This window comes from Petaurus breviceps, unplaced genomic scaffold, assembly GCF_028583685.1.
Source record: "Petaurus breviceps papuanus isolate PSGF00001 unplaced genomic scaffold, PetGlider_PUasm1.0 79, whole genome shotgun sequence".
Taxonomy (NCBI): Eukaryota; Metazoa; Chordata; class Mammalia; order Diprotodontia; family Petauridae; genus Petaurus; species Petaurus breviceps.
The window spans coordinates 33888141-33914065 of record NW_027186523.1 but is presented as its reverse complement, the minus strand read 5'-3'; the positions used below and the strand labels follow the sequence as shown (position 1 = coordinate 33914065).

Here is a 25925-nt window from a genome sequence, read left to right as displayed (position 1 = left end):
CTATCTATCTATCTATCTATCTATCTATCTATCTATCTATCTATCTAACTATCTATAAGAGCTCTGGGGCTAGGCTACAATAACCCATGAAAGCTCCAAATTGAGAGCCTTCTTTCCCCACCACTTAGAGTTTCTGCTTCTGGCAATACCTCTTAGCTGTTTAAAGAACTTGCATTCACCTCTTTGGCCCTCTGTTTCTTTCTGGTGACAGTCTCTCAGGTGATTCCATCAGAACATGTGTTTGTGTGACTGACATTTAGCTGCATAACCCTTCCCTTCCCTGCCTTCCCCAACTCTGACCTCCAGGTCCCTTGACAACATGGTCACATTCACTCCCTTGGGTTTGAACAGCTGATCTATGCGTCAGACTTTCTGAAAGCATCACATTGTAGTTTCCAGTTTCTGTATTTAAACTGCACATTCTTCCAGTTACAACAGCAGATGTGACAATGTCAAGTTAATATCGTAGGTGGATGATGTTGGCTGAGGGCAACCTGATTTTTCTCCATCATGAAGTCAGGCACAGAGATGACAAAACGAGCAAAACAGGAAATGCAAACAAGGAAATAGGTAAACGTTGTCATTTTAGAGAATCAGTTGGTAGACCCTCTACAAGGACAGAATTCAGCAAGAACAATGTCAGAAATACAGGCAATTTCCAACCCAACAGGCTTTGAGGGACTTTTGTTCTTCTACTTCCACCCCCTTTGTTTAATTTTGTATCTTTCCTCCTAGATCCTGTGATCAAAGAACCAACAGAAAAAATGTTCTTTAATCTTCTGAGTATTTCCCCAAAAGTCAACAATAAAGCAAATAGAAAAAGAAAATAACATAAAACATACACTCAACAAGTCTGGTCTACCTAATCTAAAAAGTCTTTATTTTGCATCCCATAGTTGTCTAAATCCTCCTCTGAAGTCCTATTCTGATGCCTCACTGTGGAGTGAGGAGAATCTGGATTCTTATTTTCTCTATGTTGTTCACTCATTTCAGTCATATCTGATGCTCTGTGACTCCATGTAATGGAAATGTAAATTTTTAAGATCTTCCCTGCCCCTAGGCTAAAGTGCACCTGGAGCCTGGGGTGGGAGGCTTGTTTTTCAGTAGATACATTTTGATTGGCCAGTGGGTCCAGAAGGTTGTTACATTCTCTGAGCCAGGAGAAGGCTATATAAACCCTGATTTGAGTCTTTGTTTTGGGGCTCACTTTGAGAAGTGTTCTGTGATATGATCAGATGAGACTCTGGGAAGCCGTTGTTGAGAGCCCCCCGGCTTTGAAAAACCCAGATGTTGGTGGTAACTGTGATTTGGTATGGATGTAATGTTTGGACAGTTTGGAAACGTGTCTGCTTTATCTCTTTCTCTGTCTTGATAATTCTGTCTGTAAACTCTGAAGTTCAGGGTGCTGACCTTTTCTCCTTGAACTAGGTAAACTATATATGTTTGACTGATTAAAGTAAGCTTGTTAACCCATTTTGAGTTGCTTTCCTTTAGCAAAGCAGATCTAAGAACCTGTGTTGGCAGCCACCCTGGGGATGCTGGGGTGCTTGCTGCTACACTCCATTTTGGGTCTTCTTGGCAGAAATAGTGGAATGGTTTGCCATTTCCTTCTCTAGCTCATTTTACAAATGAGAAAACTGAGGCAAGCAGGGTTAAGTGATTTGTCCAGGGTCACACAGCTAGTAAGTGTCTGAGGATGGATTTGAACTCATGAACAGCAGTCTTCCTGATTCCAAGCTCAGTGCTCTATCCACTGTACCAGCTAGCTGCCCTAGATTCTATATATGCCAGCCCAAATTCTGACACATCCTTTCCACCAAAGTAGAAAACTTTCAGGTATGGGATAGGTATCAGAGAGGTCTGGCCAAGATAAGTTTGGCACCTGGTCCTTGACATAAGTTTGGCCACCAAAGGGGACTGGTTTTGGTCAGAAGGACTCATAAAATCAGGGACCAACCCACAGAGAGCTTTTGTTCTGCATCTTTGAGGGGTATCTACATTGATAGAATCTCCTCCATTCACTGTGCCATCCAGCCATACTGGCCCCCTTATTGTTCTTCACATGCAACCAAGGATGTGCTGATGAATGTTTAATAACTAGCTCACCGAAATAAAAAATATATGCAAGACACACTTTTTTAAGTTTAATCTTCATCAAGAACATCTTCCCCTCACTTAAGTATAGACAATCAACAAAACAATAAACCAATTCCTAATTTGTAGCTTTTGCTGATTTTCATGGTGTAAATGCTCACAACAAAAATTTAACAATCAGCTCTCAGGAGCTAGTATGAGATGGCTCCAGCACACCCCTGCACATGACGCTTCATTTCCTGTCTCCATGCCTTTATATAGGCTGTTCACCATGCCTGGAATTGCTTTCCCTTTTCACCTCAACCCCTTAAAATCCCTGGCTCCCTTTGGTATTCAGCTCAAAAGAAGAAAGTCTTTCTCAGTCCTCCCCAGCTGGTAGAATCTTTCCTTAGAAGATTGCCTTATGTACCATATATTTAGATACATATTTTCTCCCTCATTTCATATCACTTTTGGGGGGTTATGGAGCCCTGTGGCAGTCTGGGAAGCCTGTGGACCTCTTCTCAGAATAATGTTTTTGAATGGATAAAACAAATTACATAGGATTACAAAGGAAACCAATTATATTTAAATAAAGATGTATTTTTTTTCCTATCTAAGTTTACAACTCCTGTATTAGAATAGAAACTCCTTGAAGGCAGGGCCTTTTTCTTTACCTTTCCCTTATATCCCTAGCACTTAAGAGCACCTTGCATGTAGTATTTAATGAATGGTTGGTGATTGATGGCAGTCACAGATTAAACATTTTCAGTTATTTCCCTCACTTTTCTTTCCCTGTGGGCTATGTATTTGGGAATACTACATGATGAAACCTTATGCTTCAAATTGTCCTAGGATAACTTACCTATGTCACTTAAACCCCCTTTCCCCCTACCTGTCCTGAAGGAGGCTGTTTGAGCCTTCTCCTATAATCAATCATTCATTCATTTTGTAAAGGAGCATCTCCCAAACCAAATGCCAGCCTATGATCATAGAATGTAGGACTAGTGATCATAGAATAGACCAGATAGGTGCCTTGGACAGCTAGTCCTCCCATCCCATTTTACAGATGAGGAAACTGAGGCTCACTGAATGACCTCCTAAGAAGTGACTTGCCCAAGGTCACAAAAGCAGGCAGTAGCAGAATAGTGTCTAGATCCCTGGGATCCTCAAAATATGCCTACATTTATAGAGCTCTGCAGTATTTTATTTGGAATTGAGTTTGTGTCTTCTCTGCCAAGTGTCAAGGACATGAATACAGTGTCCTGCTCCAAAGTGAAGGACACTTACATCAAGTGAAGAAAGAGAAAGTGTTAGTCATCACTTCATTTTCAAAGTGTTCCTTGATATCAAAAGGAAAAAAAAAAGATGATGACATAGAACAGATATTGAGGAAACTGTTCAGAATTTAAAAGAAAACATTATTTTCCCCTTTCCTATGGGGTTTGAAGCCTTTCACTCCCTGCTGCAATTTCACTTTCCGTTCAGCTTAAATTTGTATACTTGCTCCAAGGCCAGATCTGATGATTGGCACTGAATGTCTCTATCATTTTGAAAGGGACAGCTCTGCAGAGTTTGCTGGTTATATGGCTTTTGGAAGGAGGAAACACAAGGAAACGGATAGGATTAGAACTGAGGATATCAGTATCTTCCCTTCATGACAATTTGGACCTTTCCAAATTGAATTCAATTTAAAGGACAATCATTATGGGTTTGGAATGTTCAAGGCACTTTGCAAGGCCCTAGAGACAGAAAAACAAAAATGAAACTGTCTGCCCTCAAGGAGATTATATTGTATTGGGAAGAGATGGGCCATGCCCGTAGGTATAAAAGTAATTTCAAGAAGGAATGCTTACTAATCACTAGCTGGGGGATCAGGAAAAGTCTTATATAGATAGAGTTACTTGACTTACTCTTTGAAAGAACCTATGGATTGTATGAGGCAGAGGAGAGGAAGGAGTACATTTCACTTAAATATTTATGGATTAAGTGACTAATTGTATCGCAGACATAGGGGCTAAATGGTGCAAAAGTATGAAGGCAGGAAAGAGCAGGTCATATACATGGAACATAATATTTGAAAGTACTCAGAGTTCACACTATTATGGGAAGCGGTGGAAAACAATTCACATCAAACATGAGATTAAATGCTGTGTATAAGTAGGCTGGGTGCTGGAGGGGAGAGGCTCAGGGAGAATTCCTATAAGTGATATATTTGTGGCAGCTAGCACTAGAGTGCAGAGGTACCATAGTACAAAGCCTGCAACTCTCCTGAGTGCCTCTCAAGTCAGATTGAAATGTGCAATTAAGAAATATTTGCTTCAGTTTCCTCATCTGTAAAATGAGCTGGTAAAGGATGCAGCAAACCACTCTAGGTATCTGTGCCAAGATGACCCCAAATGGCATCACAAAGAGTTGGACATGTATGAAATGACTCAACAACAAAACAATAAGAAATACTCAACAAAGTAAAAATGCAATAAAACATAGATAATGTTAATATATGGTTTTCTAAGTTGGTATACAATGTCTCCAGGGATCCTTATGTACAGTTTAGCAACCTCATTTCCATTTGAGTTTTACATCACTGCTGTAGCAATCAGTAAGTCAATAAGTATCCATTAATTACTTACTATGTGCTAGGTGTTATGCCAATAGTGGATATGCAAATCATGGTGAAAACATGGCCTCTTCCCTCAAGGATTTCACATCCTAGAGAAGTCACAAAAACCTGGGATTGAGTCTTGTCTCAGATACCTGCTAGCTAAGTGGCCCTGTGCAAGTTTGTGCCTCAGTCTCCTCCGTACAATAAAAACAATCATAGCCTCTAGCCCCCAGGGTTGTGTGAGTTTCAGATAACAAAGTGTTTAGCAAATATTAAGGGGCTATATAAATAAATGCTCACTGTTATCATTATTATTAGAAGTTAATAAGCATTTCCCCACTACTTCATGGATCTATTTTCAACATTTCGAGTACTTGTTCTAACCCTATGCCATCTCAACACCCTTCTTTCACCACCCCACACATCAATGAAGGCTCCTTGAGCAGTGGTCAAAGCAGAACTCATCAGCAGGTAGCCAAACCCCTGGTGATGTGCCTCCCTCCAGTTCCCTCCCCAAGCTGGGTTAGTTCTTGGATGCTCAGCATTTTGTACCACCCACAGAGGCTAGGTAGAGACTGGTTGTTGTCCTTTGTTCTTGATGAGGACCAAAATGACATTGGTACGTCAGGGTCAAGGTGCTACGTGTCCAACTGTGGCCTATCAGACCAACCTGAGTTCTGAAGGTTCTACCACAGGCTGGGCATAAATGGTTCATATGAGCATTTGGAGTGGAGATGTCTCTAAATTTGCTCATCTCACGTTTCTTTTGATGTAGAGACACAGAGACGATGGCACAGCCCTTAAAAAGCCAGTGTTCTCCACTGTGCTGAGTGAGGCTTTATTAGGGTAGGATTTTGTTGGAGAAATTGAAACACAGTGATTAAAAGTGGCTTTGGCAATTGCAAAGGTTAGAAAGAATAGATTTGCACTGAAACAATAGTAATGTGCTTGAAAGGGTGAAACAATATTACCTGGCAAGATAAAAATAACCCATTTAAAGGGAGGCAATCTTGTACTTGTTAGCTTACACATGCTGGGGCAACGATTGAAATTATCTTCAGTTCAGAGACCCAAAATTAGGACAGATCTTACAAGAAAGAAGAAGACACAACCATGAACCAGCAACTTAGACACCAAAAAATATCTGTGAAATTGCTTCTGTGTCTCACTAATATTTACTGTTTTCATATGTCTCATCACTTTGAAAATAGTAAAATGTTAGAAAGGCTTGGAGATTTTCAGCTAGCTTCAAGACAATTTAAAGTAGCAGTGGGAAATTTGAATTAAAAATTTGTTTGTAATATAATTTTTAGCCACCCCAGAGCGTTTTCTTTCCTCTATTCTCATATACTTCTACTTTTTTTTCCTTTTTAATCTATGAAGAAATAACATATCTATGTGTATATATGTTTATATTATCAGTGTATATAAATATAGTCATACACATAAACATATGTATATGCATAGGCATACATAATGTACATTATAAAACTTATACAAAAATGGACATTTTAAAAGGATGAAATAGAAATAAAATAGTACTTGGTCCTAAAGTGAATAGGGAGCCACCAGAGGTTAATGAGTAGGGGAGTGACCAACTCCATGACTGGCTATCAAAGAGAGAGTGATTTGGTTGATCACATTCTCCTGTCCCCTTCCCATCCTTTTCTTCCCACCCTTCACTGTCTTCCTTGATATATATATATATATATATATATATATAACCACTTTGCTCAAAAATCACCTGATTATTATTATCAATCAAGATGTAAAAAAGGATATGCATGCTTGCCAAAAAGTATTCATTCATCATTGTCATGGACCATAGCCTGTCAGAGTCTGAAAGGAGAATTTCCTGCAGATAGTGAAAGCCTCCCTATGTTCCTGTTTATAAATGACACTGTGCTGATTGCATTGAGTCCTAGAATACTACAGGAACTACCTAATGGGGTTCATCAATACTAAAAAAGACATTGGTCAAACAATACATACAAAAATAACCTAGAGTACAAAAAACAGATATTGTTGAGATTATGAGGAGCAATTCAGTGAGTAAGTCCATCAATACTTCAAATTTGGACTACTCCCTCTTGTCTGCTACCTTTGCTCCTATTCATAGGCTGCCAGATGAAATTGGAGAAAATTTTAAAAGCATGTTGACTTGGTTTACTATAAGTTTATTTTACATAATCTCAATGGGGCCCTCAAAGCAGCAAGGCAATCCTCTTCTACCTAGCTAATTTCTTGGCTATCTCAATCATCATAATGAATATTCAAAACTTTTCACCCCTCCTCACACTTCCCATACTTCCCCTCTGCTCCTACCTTCTTAGCTGAGGACCTTGTCTCATAATTCACTGAAAAAGTTTCATTTCTAGCCATTTGCTAAGAGTTCCCACTTATCCCCTCCTTTTCCTTTCACAACTCTCAGATGTTTTCTGCATAATTTTCTCCTTCCTTCTTGCTTCTCACAGAAAGATGTGGCAAGGCAAATCCCTTTTCATGAACAAGTGATCCCATTCCATCCCTTCTTTTCCAACAGATTGCTACCTTTGTCATCCTCATTCTTTCCCTAATCTTTATTTCATTTTATTTTATTTGCTTTTTGGAGGGGGGAAGGTAGGGCAATGGGGTTGACTTGCCCAAGTTTTTTGTATTAAGTGTCTGGGGCTGGATTTGAACTCAAGTCCTCCTTACTCCAGGGCTGGTACTCTATTCACTGTACCACCTAGCCATCCCTCTCTCCCTAATCTTTTTTTTTCTTTTGCCTTTTTTTTTTTGGAGGGCAATTGGGATTAAATGACTTGCCCAAGGTCACACGTAGGTTGTTGTGAGGATCTTTGCCTGAGGCAGCCTGTTGTGTTTTGAAGGCTTGAGAATGTGGGTGTTTACTGCATTAACTACAGGTGCCAACTCTGTGGCTACTGTGATGGCTTTGACTTTCTGGTTTTGGGACTCAGTTTTCTGGTATTTGAATAAATGTTCTTTGTAGAAAACCCATTACATTTTGTGATTAATAACCATATCAGTATATTTATAGTTACTGTAGGCATTGTGAATACTGCATTATTGATACAGGTATATGTCTCCTTCTTTCCACTCATATACCACCACCATGGTGCAGACACTGATTGCTTTGCACCTACATTACTCTGACTACAACAATCACCTTCTGCTTGACCTCCTTGCTACAAGTGTTCCCTAGTCCATCTAGTCAGTCTTCCATTCAGCTGCCAACATGATCTTCCAAAAGGGCAGGTGTGATCATGTGATCCTTTTCAATAAACTCCAATGACATTCTATTACTTTGAGGATCAAATCTGAAATCCTGTGTTTGACTTTTAAGCTCTCAATAACCGGGACTCTTTCTACTTTTATGTTCTTCTTATTTATGCTTTCCTCTCTTTTATATTCTCTGAAATGCAAAGACACAGGCCTTTTTGCTGTTCTTCACAGAACATTCCATTCCATCTCCTAGTTCCATGACTACCTTCTCTGGCTACCTTCAAATCATTAGTCAGTTATTTATCATGTCTGACTTTTCATGATGCCATTTGGGGTTTTCTGGGCAAAGACATAGGAGTGGTTTGCCATTTCCTTCTCCAGTTCATTTGACAGATGGGGAAACTGAGGCAAGCAGGGTTAAGTGACTTGCCCAGGATCATACAGTTATGAATTGTCTGAAGCCAGATTTGAAATCAAGAAGATGAGTCTTCCTGACTCTAGGCCCAGAGCTCTATCCACTGTGCCACCTAGCTGCTCCATTCCATTAATAAATACCTTAAATTATGCTGGGTCCATTTGGAAGAGCATGATTAACTGTGGTTATAAAACAACTATTATTTATATGATATATGATATATATAATATATATTATATACATATAATATATTATACAACATATATAAAACAATTATTTATTTAAATAAAATTAATTTCATGCTAGTTCTGTGTCATAATATTACAAAAAGCTTAAGCCATTTACATCATTGGTAATGTAAGTTACCTCTTTTTAGCTAAACTGCAAATGAGGAAATACTGCAAATGAGGTTAAGTATTGGAAGTCAAAGAGTCTTCCAGTCTGCTCTCTGGAGAACTCAATTATTTGATAAGTAGCTCCTAAGACCATCTACCTATATGTAGAAAAAAGGCTTCTTTCTGAGCGATATCTGACAAGCAGAGAGATATTTATAGTGTGGGACCTCTGAAAAATGTAATTATTTGTCCTTTTGCAATTAATAAGATAAATTGAAAATGAAGCTTTCATTTCATCTCTTTTCATATGGATAAAACTTTAATTTTCCATAATTAAATTGGCTTCACAGTTCAAAGTGTTAAAAGACATTATTAAGTAGAACAGCTAGGTGAAATGCTGACTCTTGTTCTCTCATTGAGAAATCACATGGCTGAACTTGAAAACAGGAAGGAATACTTATACTCTTGGCTTGTATTCTTGGGGCCAAAAACAACAGAGCTAGTACTATTTTTGGATAACAAAAATATGACATGGTCATATTTGGTGTATAACTTATAAATCCTAGCCTAATTGCATCTATATTACTGTTGAGGAAAGGTCAGAAATACCTAAGATTGAGTTACTGGCATGGTGGAGGAAACAGAGCATATTAAACTGATTTCAATAGAATAGGGACTGGGTTTTCAGTTTTATTGTCATCAGGATCTCCTGGGTAAGGAAAATTCCCTTTCCCTGAGCAGGTTGGCACCTTCTCTGAAACTTGCAGTATCATAGAATGTTCTAGGGAGTCCCAGAGTTAAGTGACTCTTAGTATCACTGGCGAGTAGAGTTGGTGTCAAAAGCAGGAGCTAAGTCCTTCTTCTTGGCCTCTACCTTTCTGATCTCAGAATTGTAACAAAACGTGCTGTTGATATTTTTCATTTTGGTCAAAGTGGCCTAAAGGCTGTTACTTTATTGGATTCATCTCATCTGACAAAGTAAATGAAATGCCACTGGGCTTTGATAGAACAAACTGCTGATCATTACATATGCTAATAATGATGGAAAGAAAGCAAAGATATTAACTGTCCACAAACAATTCCTAAATCTCAATTTAGTTTTAAGTTTTAGTTTTCTTCTCTAATAGACCTTTTCCCCAACACTGAAACGAATAGCAATTAGAGAAAGTGATTGATTTGAGTTTCCATCATTCAAGAATGAGTCTTCTAAAAACTGTCTAGGTAATAGTTTAATGGAAAGCAGGAAATAATAACTTATAAATATCATGTAGGGAATTATATGCATCTTTTGTATGCAAAATTCTGTAAAAACTTGAGAAATGAATAATTAAAAGATACATATAGTATGAAATAGTAGGGTATAACAAAATGTTTTCTAAGTTGTCAACATCACTGTCATTAAATTCAGTTTGAATTATCTAGAGTTAGATTGTCTAGTTTTCAGAAAAGTTATATCCAGGTTTTATGATAGCTTGGTTATGTTATGTGTCTATAATAAATTTTATATGCCCTTTTTAGGGGGGGGTGACATAAGTGAATGCACCTGGGGTGTAGGGAACACCCCCCCCCCACACACAAGGGAACTCCCTTTACTGATGCAAATCAGTAACTTTTCTACAATTTCTAGTGCCAGAATTGACAGCATCATTGAGAAATTAAGTGACTTTCCCTGGGTCACATGACCAGTTTGTGAGACTTGAATTCAGATCTTTCTGCCCCTAGTCTAGCTATCTGTTTGCCCCTTTTAAAAACTGCCCCTTTAAAAAAAATAAAAATGATTAAAACACACAGTAAACTTCACAAAACTTTAACAAATACTCTCTGAGGTAGGGAATAAAAGTGTCTCATATGTAAACTAGGTGATTATCTCCATTTTATAGACATGAAAATTGGAGGTTCTTTAAGTTATTTGCTTAAGGGTCACACAAGGAAAAAGCATCTTGAGTCTGTAGCTGTCTAGAGGTCACTGATCTGTCCCCTATACTGTCATCTCTTTCAAAACCCATTTTTTCCCCCTCTCATTCAGTAATAGCCTACAATGATCAGACAAAGATCAGATATGTTTCGGGAGAGGCAGCTAGGTTGTGCAGTAAATAGAGCACTGGGTCTAGAGTCAGGAAGATCTGAATTAAAATCTGACTTCAGACACTGCTAGCTGTGTGACCCAGGGTAAATCACTTAACCTCTGTTTGCCTCAATTTTCTTTTTAACTTAAAAAAGAAATAGTAACAGCACCTACCTTGTAGGGTTGTTGTGAGGATCAAATGAGCTTATATTTGTAAAGTATTTAGCACAATGCCTTCCACATAATAGGTGTTATATTCCTGCTTATATCACTTCCCATTTTTCCCTCTTCTGGTCATCACTTCCTGCCCAGTGCAGAGAAGACAGTGGTATTCCTATCTCTAGGATCTATGTAGGGTACAGACTAAGGCCTACAACTGGCCAGCTACCAGATGGCTTTCTTTTTTGTTGCTAATCTTGCTTTTCCTTTTTCCTTTCTAATTTCTTCCTTTTACTCTCCCATCCAGAGTTGAATGATATTCCCTCTAGAAAGCTGGAGGGTTTTTTTTTAATAGTTGCTTGAGTTGTATAATGAATATACTAGCCCCTGGGGAAAAATTGCCCTGCCTCTCTTATTATATAGAAGTAAGATAAACACAAAGTTCTCCACTCTAGAGCTTTTCTGATTTTTAAAGTTGGCATCTTAGAACAAAAACCACAAATATAACTAGCTCCTTTCAGTCAGTCAGTCAATTAGATAGTCAAGAAGTATTTAATAAGTGCTTATTACATGCCAGGCCCCATGCTAAGTGTCAAAGATATAAAGAAAGGCAAAAACAAGGTCCGTGCCCACAAGGAATTCCCTTTTTTAATGGGGGAGACAAGATGCAAATAACTGTTCATACAAGATATATACTGCCCAAATGGAAAGGAATTTCAAGGGAAAGGCACACACAGTGGGGAGATCTGAGGTTGGGAAAGTTCTCCCAGAGAAGGTGGGATTTAGGCTGAGTCATAAAGGAAGCCAGGGAAGACACAAGCTTGTTCTTCAGGGACTGAAAACTTGTGTTATTCCACCAAGTGCCATAAAGACTAGTGAATGTGAAAGTGTTTTAAAACCATAAAGTACTAGATGAACATAAGGTATTATTGCTATAATTACTGCCAATGAGGTTATTGTTAAAATTGTTCTTATTAGTAATAATAACATCACCATTGATAATAGCATTATTTTTATCTCTGGCAATGTTTATTTATAATAACAATAACTAAGGCCCTGGTCATAAAAAAAAGAAAAACTGAATGCTAAAATAACTCAGAGGAGGCCTCCTTCTAGTTTGTTGCATGGATGGTCTATGGAAAACTGATAGGCTGACATGGATAGGAATCTCACAGGGTGAGAAGACACCAATGCGTCAGCAGAAGGATTGAAATCAATGACCTAATAGATCCGTTGAAGTAACAATGCCATTGTTATTGTTTTATATCATTTTATCATAATTGATGCCATTATATATTTAGTGTAAATAGGAATTTTGATATGGTTATCCTGGTAGGAGCAAGTCCAGAGGGGGACAAAAGGGCTTTGTCTACTCTAAAAGGTTATCATCAGTATTTAAGTTGACTTTATTTCAGCACCACTCAAAATCTAGCACCCAAAACATCCACAGTACTATTTTTGCAATTAAAACATACTCTCTAGTGGCAGAGCAGAATATACCAATCTGTCCCCACTTAGCCAATTATATTACTTCCAGATTACTTGACCAGGGAAATGAAGATCTCCCTAAGGGATTGCTGCTCTCCTGAATTTCCCTGTTTCACAATCTCCTACCACAACTTTTCCTAATGAACCTTGCTATTGTATGCTCAGACATGCTTTGTTCATATAGGGATATTAGCACACATATTAAAATACATTTGGGGGTTTTTCAGTTGAGCACCAGTTCAAGTAGGAAGTTGTTTCCTATTTTCAGCAATGTTTCTGTTCCAAGTTATAATAAAAACAAAAACAACACAAAACTAGAGAAACAAAACAATCACTGGAAGGTCGTAATATAGGTCCAAACTGTAACAGTTGATGATGAGACCAACTGAGTTCTCTAGTTAGATGAATTTAAATTGGCAGTGGAGGACAGACTCTGAAATTCTATTACAAGGAGCTTAATTAGAAATGTGGTAAGAAAATTAAAAGACTCGTCTTGAACAATGGCTTGTTCTGTTACCAATTATTGGTCTACTGGATTATTTATGATCATTTACTGCTTCTTTATTATTTACCATCCTGGTTTTTTAGTGTTTTGGGTAAGAAATTTCTCCCTGAGTTTGCCCGAGAACTTCTGGTTACCTAATGACCTATTTAAAACTTGACCAACTAAAAAATTAATTTAACTTCCAGTTCTAATGATTTGGGGGTCAATAATACCATCTCACAGGCATGAACCAGCATTGTGTACAATAGGCAGGCAGGGAACAGTTTGCAGTATTGTGGGAACATTAGCACTGATAAGCTCAGATCCATCTGAATATTTGGATATCACTGTATCAATCTTACAGAACAAATGAAATGAATACTTTGTAATTTTACGATGAAGTTTGTAGAGTTTATGACTCTATCCAGGAGTTTGTTTTAATCTGGTACACAAGTAGCTAAAAAATACATGTTTTTCTAAAGACTGATACAGTTGCTTCTCCATTTACCTAAATAGATAAAACATTGAGACATCTCCATATCTGCAAACATCAAATTAGATCAGAATGGGACAATGAGAACAAAAAACTGGAAGAGGGCTAGTTAAATGAAGTCAATGGAATAGAAGCCTTGGAAATGTCTAGGGAAATAGGCTCTTATTTCAAGCCTGTAGGCGGAAGTTCATGAGTTGATACCATTGGAAAGAATTAAACAAAAATAAATTGTGAACTAGATGATGCAACCAATTAGAACTACAGGGAATGCACTGGTATTTAATGACGGGGAGAAATAAGGAAATCACCATTTAAGATTTGTCCTTGAGGCTGCCCAGAGACAGTTCCCTAAAGCAGTCTTACCTTTGTTTTCTGCCTTCAGTTCCTCTGCCATCAAACTGTCTTGTCGGTTACCAAGCACAAACGCCAGAAACGAGAGGATCAGGGCATCCAAGATTCCAATAATAGCCAGGATGTATGCCCAGCGGACTGAACAAGCCCCAAGTGTGTACTTGTCTGTCTTTTCACCGCACATCCGTTTTACCTCGTCTGAATCCCAGCCATCAGGGAAAATCATACAGCCAAGTACGAGACAGGCAGCTTAGAAAGAAAGGGGGAAAAGCACAAAGAGGAAAATGGGAAAGCGTTCACATAAATCTCACTTTATTTACATCTTTCTAGACCATTCTACAAATCACTATTTTATTAAACATTACTCAAAGGGCCAATGTTTATCATCACAGCCCTACCACGGTATTTCTTCTGATTATCTTAAAAGCAAAGATCCTCTAATGGGTCTTCTTCACCTAAACTTGCTCCAACATTGGACTTTATAGGGAGAGTCTAGATTATCTGAAAGGGACCATCTTTAAGAAACATCAAACATTTCTTTTTGGCTTTCATTGCTGACTTTTGCCAAGAATTAACTCATAGTACTGCAGAGTGAGGGTGCAGCATTGACTTTATAAGCTATGATAGCAACTAAAATGGAAGATATTCATCATGGAGAATGGTACAGCAAAGCTTTATTAGAAACTGAAATTCAAGGAAAGAACAGACACATACTGTTTCCTAAACATTATTTAGAGAATCCTACACATCTTTTGGTGATGAAAGAGTCTGCATCTCTCAAACTCAAAATTAAAAAAAAAAAACATAACCTAGAACATAATCTTTCGCCCCAAACTCCCTCTTACTCCCAACTTTCTTATTTTTGTCTATGGCACCATCAATCACACAAGTTACAACCTAAACATAATCTGCAACTTCTCACAGCCCACAGCTAATCAGTTGATAAGGCTTACCTGATTTCATCTTAACATCTCTGGCATCTGTTCTCTTCTCTCTCTTTGAATCCCAATCAGTCTACTACAGGTCCTCACCACTTCTTCTTGCCTAAACTCCTGCAATATTCTCCTAATTAGTTTTCCTGTTCCATTGCATCCAGTCTCTCTCCTCTTCCATCTAGCCTCCACAAATCTGTTAAATTGATATTCCTAAAAATCAGATTAGACCATGCCATATCCCTACTAAAAAATCATCGATGTCTCCATTGATTTTTTAAATACCTAATGAAAAAGCCTCATCTTGTAATTTAAGACTGGACTCTAGCTCTCAAGTCCTCAGCTACTAGTTTATATTACTCCCATTTGTGAATTCTATATTTCAGTCAATTGCTACCTATTCCTTATATATAATATTCCATCTTCTGCCTTCATGCCTTTGAGAGGTGATTCCCTCATGCCTAGAATTCACTCCCCCTTCACCAATACCTCTTGGAATTCCATACTTTCTTCATGATAACACTCAGAGAAGAAGGGCAACCTTCTTCCATGAAATCTTTTCTGATTCCTCCCCCTCCCCTTGCCCCAGTTATTTAGTTTTTCCCTCTTGAAATTCCTTGGTATCATTTTGTATATACTTTCTATTTACTTAGATGTGTGTATACTGTATCTACTCAGAAGAATGTAAGCCTCTTGATGGTAAGGACTACCTTATTTTGTCTTTGCTAGTATAGTGCCTTGCACCTGGTAGGCATTTAAATTTTCTTTCAACTGAATGATGAAATAAGAGGATCCAGATAAGCTTTCTCCATTCAGTCATTGTTAATGTCTTACACTCAATTTAGTTCCCTAGGAGTAGATTATCTGGTTTGAAAATGAGTTATATGAAAGCTCTATAAAAAACTAGGTTACTGAGGCGACAGTTTTTAGAAGTTTATAGTTTTGAGGGTACCTAAGAAATTCTAAAGATTCAAATTACTTCTTTAATGAAGTTATTAGTGACATCAAGTTACTATTGAAGGATAATCATGTGACACTGGTATGACCAAATAGTACCAGCCAATCCCCAAAGTTAGCAAGAGGGATTATCACTTCCTTCCTTGCAAACATGGATACTGGGCAGGTTATCAAGAATCATGATGCTCTATTGGAATTAGTCATTATTTTAGAAAGATACTTTTTACATTGTACCATACAGCATCCTAAGTATCTGAGTACCTTGAGCCTGAATAGCCAGAAGAATATGAACCAAAGAAGGGCCAAAGGTCATCCACACAGAATAAATATGAAAGAATCAATACAATAGAGTTAAATACAGAGTAGTTTTGGAAGGAGGGCACTAGCATTTAAGGAATAATATTGGGACACAGTTGTGAGGGTCTTTAAAAGCTTTACTACTTCATAGGATTTTGGTCATCACAGAATGTATACATCATGATCACCAGGAATCATGAATCATCATTAATTATGTTCAATGAGTGGCTGCAAACTTAAATGAAGACAGATCCCTCGTATTGGCTTAGAAATCTGCAAATTAACATTATCTTGTATTTTATTTATTTTGTTAAAACATTTCCCAGTTATATTTTAATCTGGTTTGTCCCCATGACAGTTTTGCTGGTCTCTTACCTCCAGGTAAATTTTACACTTCTGACTTATATTATATAGTACTTTATATTTTGAGAGGCATTTTCCTCATAATAATCCTGTAAAAACAGGGAGTGAAAATATTATGATTCCCATTTTACAAGTGAAGAAACAGGATCAGCAAAGTTCATTGATGCCCTGGGTCATACAAGTGGTGTGGAGGCGATGTAAATATAGATTTTCTAACTCAATACCCAACTCTTACTGTAAAATAGTACACCTCAAGAACAAGATGGCTATGTCTACAATATATTCCCCAAATTTTGCAGGTAAAAAAATGCAGCTGGTGATTTGATGGTTAAAATTCCCAAGATACTTTCATTGAAAATAAGGATCCAACAAACTGGTTTCTGACTCCCCATTAGTCCAGGTGCCTGAATTTGGTACCTGTTTGTTTAATGAGACCAACTTGATGATGTGGCCAATAGCCCATTACTAGAGACTAAATCCCATTCTAAATCCCTAAGGACTTATGGATTCTTAATAGTTGAACAAGCAGCACCCTACTGAGTAAGATACGCTTAGTTTGAAAGGATGAGGTGATAAAAGGCCCATTGATTTAGACCTTAAACAGGCCTTAGAGTTCTTCTATTCCAATGCACATTTTCTAGATGGAGAAACTGAATTCCAGAGAAGTCAAATATATTGCCCAAGACCACCCAGCTATAAAGTAGTGGAGCCAACATTTGAACCCAGGTCCCCTGATTCCAAATTCAGCATTCTTTCCACCTCACCAGGTGACAAAATGTTTTCTTACCCTTAAAAAATATGGTTGTCATTTAAATGGATACCATGAAGGATCTGCCCAAAAGTCTGATGGTAGGGATTCATTCCCTATAATAAACTTTAGATGCTGACCTGGGCTTCATACTAGGAATTTATGTGCATTTTGTAGACTAATAATAATAAACACTTAAAGTGGGAGAGAACTCCATAGGTCATTGAGTCCATTCTTGTCATGTTACTGTTGAGGAACTGAGAGCCTAAGAGAAGTGATTTCCTCAAAGCTGGGAATACAGCCTAGGTTGTATTCCAGGGCTCTCTGTATCCTACTGTTATTTACCTCATAAATAGTTGTCTGACATGGAGGAAGTTGAGTACTTTTGGTTAGTTTAAATCTATACCCAGGCAGCACAGGGACTGCATACCATTGCTATCCCCTTACCCTTCACATGCTCATGCAGACACTGGGACCAAGACTAGGGCAGTGGTTTGATAACACATCTATAGTAGGAGAACATCCCACATTTAGGGCAACTTAGGGTAGCCCAATTGCAAGGGCAGCAATAAGTCAGGCAAAGACCATTTTGGTTAGCACGGGAAAGGGGGATGGTACAGAGACGACCTCTGATCTCTAATACTATGGGCAGGGAGGCAGCAGGGGAAATACAGAATAGAGTATAGACATTTCCAGCATGGAAAGTTGTGGTGATAGAAGATTCCAGAAAAGGATGCCAGGCAAAGGAGAGGTTGGCTCGAGATCAGAGAGAGCCTATCACATGAAAGGCTAAGCTTTCTGGACTACCAAAGGTCCTTGTTTCCAATGATCTTTAAAGTTCCTTCTGGTTCTAACATTTGATAATTCTAGAATATGTAAATTTTCTACCATGAGCTATGTCTTTGGAGGGAGTTAAGTCATGATACTTTATTTATGTAGAGTATCATAGATCTTTGAACTGAAACTGTAGTTGTGAAACATGGGTTATTTGCTGTTTTAACTGGGATAAATATTTTAATTGTTTTATGTGGATTAAATGATTTTTTTCAGTAAGAAAAGTCCTTAAGGTTTTTTTTTAAAGCAATTGGGGTTAAGTAACTTGCTCAAGGTTACATGGCCAGGTGTTTCTGGGTGGGTGCTAAGTGTCTGAGCCCGGATTCGATCCCAGGTCATCCCGACTCTGGGGCCGGTGCTCTTACTCACTGTGTACCTGGCTGCCCCAAGTCCTTATGCTTTAAACAAAACAAAACAAAACAACCTGGAGTATCTGGTGCAGGCCTTCATCACTTCGTGCTTGCATTGATATCATACTCTACTGGTTGGTCTTCTTGTTACTCCAATCCACCCTCCATTCAGCTGTCAAATAGATCTTCCTAAGGTACATTAGATCCTTCTATTATCCCCCTGTCCCTGTTTAATCAATTCAAGTAGCTCCCTATTACCTCCAGGACCAAATATAAAATCCAATTAATTTTTGAAAACTTCATAACCTGGATCATTTTTCCAGTCTTCTTACACCTTGTTGGGTCCCCCCCCCCCAATCCCCATCTACTCTGCAATCCAGTGACATCAGTCTCCTTGCTGTTCCTCACAAAGGGCACTCCCTCTCCTGACTCCACAGGTTTTCAATGGTTATCTCCCCATCTCCCATGCCTGTAAGGCTCTACTCATCTCTACCTTCTAGCTTCTTCCTTCAAGTTTGAGCTGAAGTTCTCCCTTCTGCAAACAGCCTTTCCTAATTTTCATTCATTAGTCAGGGCTGGGCAGCTCTACTGGAGCCCAGGGCTTGGAGGATGATGGTCCTAATAAACACCCTGGTCCCAAGTGGTTATTGGCCAATCCATATGCATTAGAGGTTCTGTCATGGATCTGGGTCAAACTGTAGGCTGTCCAAACCATAAGTGATATAAGAGACCATCTAGTCTAGACCTTCCATTTCACAGATGGGGAAATGAAGATTCAGAGAAATGAAGTGACCTGCCTGAGATTACGTAGCTGGTAAGGAAGAGAGGAACGTATTGAACTCTTTCTCTAAGACCAGTACTTTACTTTGTAACACAGTGCTACTATTTTTAAAAGATTAAAACGATGAGTTTTAAGTTTTTAAGTTTATTGCTCTCATAAAGGCAGCTAGATGGCACGATGGTAAGGGAGATAGACCTGGAGGCAGGAACACTTGAGTTTAAATCCAGCCCCAGACACTTATTAGCTGTGTGAGCCTGGGCAAGTCAGTTCCTTCTGTCTGTCTCAGTTCTTCAACTGTAAAAGGAGGATAGCAGCAATATCTACCTCCGAATTAAATGAAATAATATTCATAAAGTACCGAGCACAGTATCTGGAACATGATAGGCTCTCTATTAATTCTAGCTATTGTTATTTATTATTCACTCATGTCCTACTCTTTGTGACCCCATTTGGGGTTTTCTCAGCAAAGATACTCAAGGAGTTTGTTATTTCCTTCTCTAGCTCATTTTACAGATGAGGAAACTGAGGCAAACAGGGTTAAGTGACTTGCCCAGGGTCACACAGCTAGTAAGTGTCTAAGGCCAGATTTAAACTCAGGAAGAAAAGTCTTCCTGGCACTCTATTCACTGCACCACCTAGCCACCCATTGTTGTTATTATTCTCATTGTTGTTATGGCAATGGAGGTGTTATATTTGAGAAGGTTCATTGTAGTTGAATTGTTGAGTATTTGTGTGTTATAAAGTGTAAACACACTGGAAAGGCAAAAAGGGACCAGACTGTGAAGAAATGCTAAGAATAAGAGTTTATATTGGATCCTGGAGGTAATAGGGAGCCACCTGAGTCTCTTGAAATATGGGGGTGACATTTAAACCTACACTTGAGGAAGGTCAGTTTGGCAGTTGAATGGAGGATGTGCTGGAGTGGGGAGAGATGAGTTGGGGAAGCCAATTGAATGACTATTGTCAGCTCAGGTGAGGGGGCAGCTAGGTGGTGCAGTGGGAAGAAGGCTACGTTTGGAGTACAAATTCAGCCTCAGAAACTTCTTAGCTGTGCAATCTCAGGCAAGTCACTTAACCTCCGCCTGCTACTGGAGAAAAAAAAATGGCAAAGAACTCAAGTATCTCTGCCAAGAAAACCCCAAGGACAGAGGTCTATGGGGTCATGAAGAATCAGACATGGCTGAAAAGACTCCACAAAAACAACAAATGAAGTTCAGGTGAGCGGTGATGAGGTCTGAACTGAGTGGTAGCTGGGAGAGTGAAATGTTACCTGAGGAATGTTATGAAGGTAGAATTGACAAGATTTGTTAAAAGAATGGATATTTGAAGTAAGTGAAAGTGAGGAGTTAAGATGGCCCCGAGGTTTCTCTGAAAGTCTGACTACACAAAAGAACTTCTTTTTTGGTGACCTTTTGTCCTGGAATGGGGTAAAAAGGAGAGAGGCAGAATCAATGCTCTTTAAAACCCAGCAGAAATATGAACTAAATTCAACATTCCATGTCTCTAATTCATATTTCGACCACAGCCCTTTTAAAAAAGTGATTGTAGATGACATTAAATCTAAACAAAACTGAATAAACTTGCTTTATACGTATTTACATTTGGAAGAAAGTAAATTTCAAAATCAAAGTAAAAATAATGTTCTTAACATCTCAGATATTGCTTTGGGGTCTCTAATAGCTTTCTTTGTCAAATCATTCCCTTGTATGTTTCCTTTTATATAATTGTACTTAATGGATACTTTTCTGGTTCTACTTTTTAATTTTTTTTCATGATTTCCAGCTTTTTCTGTCTCCCTCATACTTAGCCTTTTAAATTTCATTATAACATCCTATTATATGAATACATTACAGAATCTTAGAGCTGGAAAGAACCTCATATGTCCTCTAGCCCAAATGTGGACTGTTAGGTGGTGCTTTAGGATAGAGCACCAGCCCTGGAATCAGGAAGACTTCTCTTCCTGAGTTCAAATTTGGCTTCAGACACTTACTAGCTGTGTGACCCTGGGCAAGTCAATTCATCCTGTTTGCTTTAGTTCTGCATATGTAAAATGAGCTAGAGAAGGAAATGGCAAACCACTCCAGTATCTCTGCCCAAAATCCCCCAAAAGGGGGTCACAAAGAGTTGTATACAAGTGAAGAATGACTAAACAACAAAGTCCAGACAGGCATCATCATCATCATCATCTTCTTCTTCTTCTTCCCCTTCTTGTTCTTCTTTTTCTCCTCCTCCTTCTTTTTCTTCCTCCATTTACTACGTGTCATTCACTCTTTTAAGTATTTGAGTTACAAATATGAAAGTTAAGGTCATTCTTGCCCCTAAGGAAGGAGCTCACGTTCTTTTTCTTTTGAATTTCAATATTTTATTTTTTCCAGTTGCACATAAAAACAATTTTTAACCTTTATTTTTAGCAATTTGAAGTTCCAAATTCTTTACGCCCCTTTCCCCTTCCCCCTTCACTGAGAAGGCAAGCAATTTGATACAGATTATACATGTGTAATCATGGAAAACATATTTCCGCACTAGTCATCAAACCGAAATCTTCTTTATAACATTATGAATCCATCAGACTACCTTAGCATTCTTCTCAGTGGAAAGTACTTGATGTGGAATCACCTAGATACAGGTTCAAATCCCACATTTTCACTGTACTATTCACGTGAATTTGGGCAAATCTGTAGGCCTCAGTATCTTCATTTATAAGATGAGTGTGTTGGACTAGATGGCCTTAAGACCCCTTCTGCTTTCAATCCACTGCCCTGTCTCTTCTTCTTCAGACCCATACTGGATGACCTCTCTCTTGATAGCTATAAATTCTCATTAAAATTAGAACCAGGAAGGGTACCTGAGGACTGTCTCAGAACACTGAAATTTAAATGGAGCTAAAATCTAAAATAAAGCTTTCAAGAGATGGTATAATTTTGGAATCTTATTTACATTTTGAAAGCACTTTAAATCAAGAATAATTAGCAAAACTATCACTTGTTGTTCAAGTCATTTTTCAGTGGTGTCTGAGTCTTTGTGAAACCATTTGGGGTTTTCTTGGCAGAGATACTGAAGTGGTTTGCTATTTCCTTCTCCAATTCATTTTACAGATGAAGAAACTGAGGCAAACAGAAGTAAGTTATTTGCCTAGGGTCACAGAGCTAGTAAGTGTCTGAGGCCAGATTTGAACTTAGAAAGAGGAGTCTTCCTGACTTTAGGCCTGGCACTCTATTCACTGAGCCACCTAGCTATCCCAAAGCTATCACTAGGGTGGGGCAACAAAGCCTTTATCCCAGAACACTGAATTTGGAGGGTGATGATAACACTTGCAGCTCTTAAAAAGGAAAGAAAAATGACTTAGCATCTAGGTCAAAAGAATTATTATTAGTTACCATAGAATGCTAGCCAATAATAAGTTTGGTTAACTCCTCTGCCTCACCTTGGTCCCCTCTTTCACTCAGTGGCCTTTCCAGGACTGAGCCTCAGTTGGTGTCCTGGATTTGCTGTCTCCTTTGCCCATGGAACACTGTCTGCCCCCATAGACTCTGCTTTTACTACTGAGGGGACTTGCCTCAGTTACAAAAGTTCCTAGATACAGCCTGATTCACATCATCAGTCCCTGGAACACAAGAAACTGCTTCTTCCTTGGAATGTCAAACTCTCTCATTTTATGACAAGAGCTATATACCTTTGACATGGCTACAATTTTTCACTGACACTTTTTCTTCCCTTCATTTTCAGGGGTATATTCCTTTACCCTTGACACCATTAACACAGGTTGGGATTTCCCTTTTGCTTCTTCAGATTCTCTTTCCTCTTTGTTTTTCCACTAACACTCTTCTATTCTTTTAAGGAACAATTGGAGGGACTCAGTTTTAATCCTGATTTTGTCTTATATCTGACCTTGGGTAAGTAATTTTATCTCTCTGTGACTGTTGTCCCGATCTACAAAATGAGAGGGTTGGACTAGATCAGGATTTTTAACCAGGGGACTATGCATTTTTTGGAAAATATTTTGATGCCTGTATTTCAAGAAAGTTGGTTTCTTCTGTAATCTTATATCCTTTATTTCATGTACCTAAAAGCATATTATGAGAAGAGGTCTATAGGTTTCATTAGACTGACCCCAGGTCAATGATACAAAAATTATTCATTAGGTTAGGTGATGGATTAGATCAATTGGATAAAATGATGTCTAAAGACACTCCCAGCTCTGAATTCATGATCCTTTGTGGTATTTAAATAAATATATTTCAATAATATAAAAGTCCAAAAGATTCACTTGTATAAAAGAGATCACTTAGAAATGACAGCTATACCCTCCCTCATTCTATCGGTTTTCTTGAAACCTACTGAAGAATGGACTTGAAGAGAAAGGGAAATAAAAGCTACTGACAAGCTGAGGAGAGAAGAAAGCAGAGAATATACTAGGGCTCTTAAAAACAAACAAACAGCTGTTCCTGTGGAGTCTTTGAGTACACAGAACATGTCCAAAGTCTCATTGTGAGTAACTGACCACTGATTTAATTTTATACATTTCCCAAAGTGGAAAGGAGGCTCCCGATTCTGAAAGGAGGTTATTTGTGCAGATGGTGCTTATACCCATGATAACTTTTGTCTTCCAAACAAGTACAAAAGTAGCTAATTGCTCCTCAGACTGAGTAATTATACAAGCTCTTCTCTGGCCAAAGAAATCTATCTAACCTGGTGAAGGAAACACCTTTATAAAAAACGACACATGTTTATAATTGGGCTTTCCTCCAAGGGAAAATGAAAGGAGATGGATGAAGTGAATGGTAGGGGGTTGGGGGTCGGTGGGTAGGTGGGGAATGACATTAGTAACTGGCTCTGTAGATATCCATAGTTCAACTGCCCTAATAAAGGCTGTTAGCTTTGGGAAGCTGATAAGTACTTATTTTCAGAAAGGGAAGAGGAATTCTAAATTCATTCTTTAAGAAGTCTCTGCACTGTTGCACAAAAAGCATAATAAATTGCCTTATGTTGCTAAAGCACTCGAGGGGAACCTGGTGGAGAGAGGAGCCTGCATTCACTTAACTCTATCAATTATTCAGGCATACAGTAATTGACGAAATAGATGCCAACAGAGTTTCTGAGTTACTGAAGTGGGAACCTTTACACATAGATTGTCTGTCACTGTAATGAAACACCTGGTAAGAGAGATACACTCATCATCCTTAGAGCTTCTCCATCAGCACATGGAAAATGGGAACTGGAGCCATGATATTTATTACCTCTGGGAAAACTGGTAACTGATCCACCTGGGACATGAAGTACTGGTGGTTTGGAGTCCAAAAATTGTCCCAGGGTAAATATTTGGCATTAAAATCTAATGATAATTTGGAGGGCTTTTAGTCTGTGGTCCTAAAATGTCAGAAATAACCATCAGCAAGGGAAGGTAGGCTGGAGAAGAGATTAAACAACAGTAGAAGCCAACAGGGAAGAAATAAAGAGATAAAAAGTTTGGAGGAAAATAAAAGAGCTTCTCAGTTCTGTCAAGTTGCCACTCACCTTTAATCCACTCTAAGTAAAGGGATTTATACCTTCAAGAAAATCAATTGTGACATGTGCATGCAGAGCTATGTCCTTATGGTGGTAGTCTGGAGAGTCATGTGTGTATTTGTTAGATAGTCAATGGGGTAGGGAGATGTGATAGTAATGGCATTTAAAGATTCCCCTGTATTGGCTTGGTTTTTCAAATTGATTGTGTTAAAACCCAGAGCTTGTTAATCCCACCTGTGGGATGGACTTGTTGATGTGAAAAGAGAGTCCTGAACTGGGAGGAGCTGGTGACTTAGATTTGGAGAGACAAGAGAGAGGCAGAAGACCTTTTTGGAAGCAGCACCTCGTGGAGGCAGAGAGAGACTGAATGGATTGCTGAGGGCCACTTTGAATTGCCCTGGACTTTTGAGACCTGCCCCCTGAGCTGCCAAGGACTGAGGAAACATGGCTGTTTTGCTGGTACTTTGTCTGTTTTGATGTTGTTTTGCCAGATTTGTCCACTGGTGAAAGACAGTCCTGTTGTTGAAGAAGTCCTGGAACCTGGATTTTGGTTAAGAAGCCATGAGACTGTCCTGCAGACAGTGAATACTGTCCACTGGTGAGGGACAGTGCTGTTGTTGCAGGGGTCTGGAGACTGTCCTGCAGACAGAATGAATACTGTCCACTGGTGAAGGACAGTGCTGTTGTTGCAGGGGTCTGGGAACCTTTCTGTTGGTTCAGAAGCCCTGAAGAAGGATTTTCTTGTTGTATGTTTACAGAAATCCTGGGAGAGGGTTTTGCTAATGTTTTCAGGGGTTCTAGGACTGTTCTACAGACAGAGGATGAATTAATGAAGAGACTGGCAATGTATCTTGTGGCCTTGCTAAGCCTTGTCTCCCCAGGAACTAAGATTGCTGAGAACTTGCCTTGTGTCAAAATGAAGAAAAGACCTCCATTTGGGTATTAAGTGCTGTGCTTAAACTTGATGTAACTCTGGGGTAGATTCAATTGTGATCCAGGGGTGGGGAACTTTTGACCTTTTTGTGTTCTATGGTTGAACAAATGAATGTACTTTACTTAGATTGGAAACTAATCTCCATTTGAGAAGAGGGGCTTTGTGGTGGACTAAATGAAGGTACAGCCTAGGGGTGGAGTAGTATTTAGAACAGGGACTTTGTAATTGATTGAATGATTGGAAGGTCCTGGGGTGGGGTAGTACTTGGAGATTATTTAATCACACTTAGTAAATGCTGTATTTTGAATGATGTCATGTTTTGATCTTCTCTGTTCTTGGTTTGTTACTGAATAAAATGGAGAGCACCTATGCTGGTATTTTGAACCTTGGGAAGTTGCCTCTCCTTGGCATTACATTACAGGAGACTTTTTTTTTCTTTGGTGATAGAAAATGGAACCAGAGAATGGGGAAGAGAGATAGAGATAGAGAGAGAGAGACAGAGAGAGAGAGAGAGAGAGAGAGAGAGAGAGA

The 25925-nt window shown here is 38.7% G+C and overlaps 1 protein-coding gene across 2 annotated transcripts in view; it reads right to left on the bottom strand.

Annotated features, from left to right (window-relative positions):
• LOC138175904 (LHFPL tetraspan subfamily member 3 protein) overlaps nt 1-25925 on the bottom strand; it is a 733753-nt gene that overhangs the window by 232867 nt on the left and 474961 nt on the right. For both annotated transcript variants that reach the window (XM_069106565.1, XM_069106564.1), the window contains exon 2: nt 13706-13942. In XM_069106565.1, coding sequence (XP_068962666.1) covers nt 13706-13942 — 237 coding nt within the window. The remainder of the gene's footprint in view (nt 1-13705; nt 13943-25925) is intronic.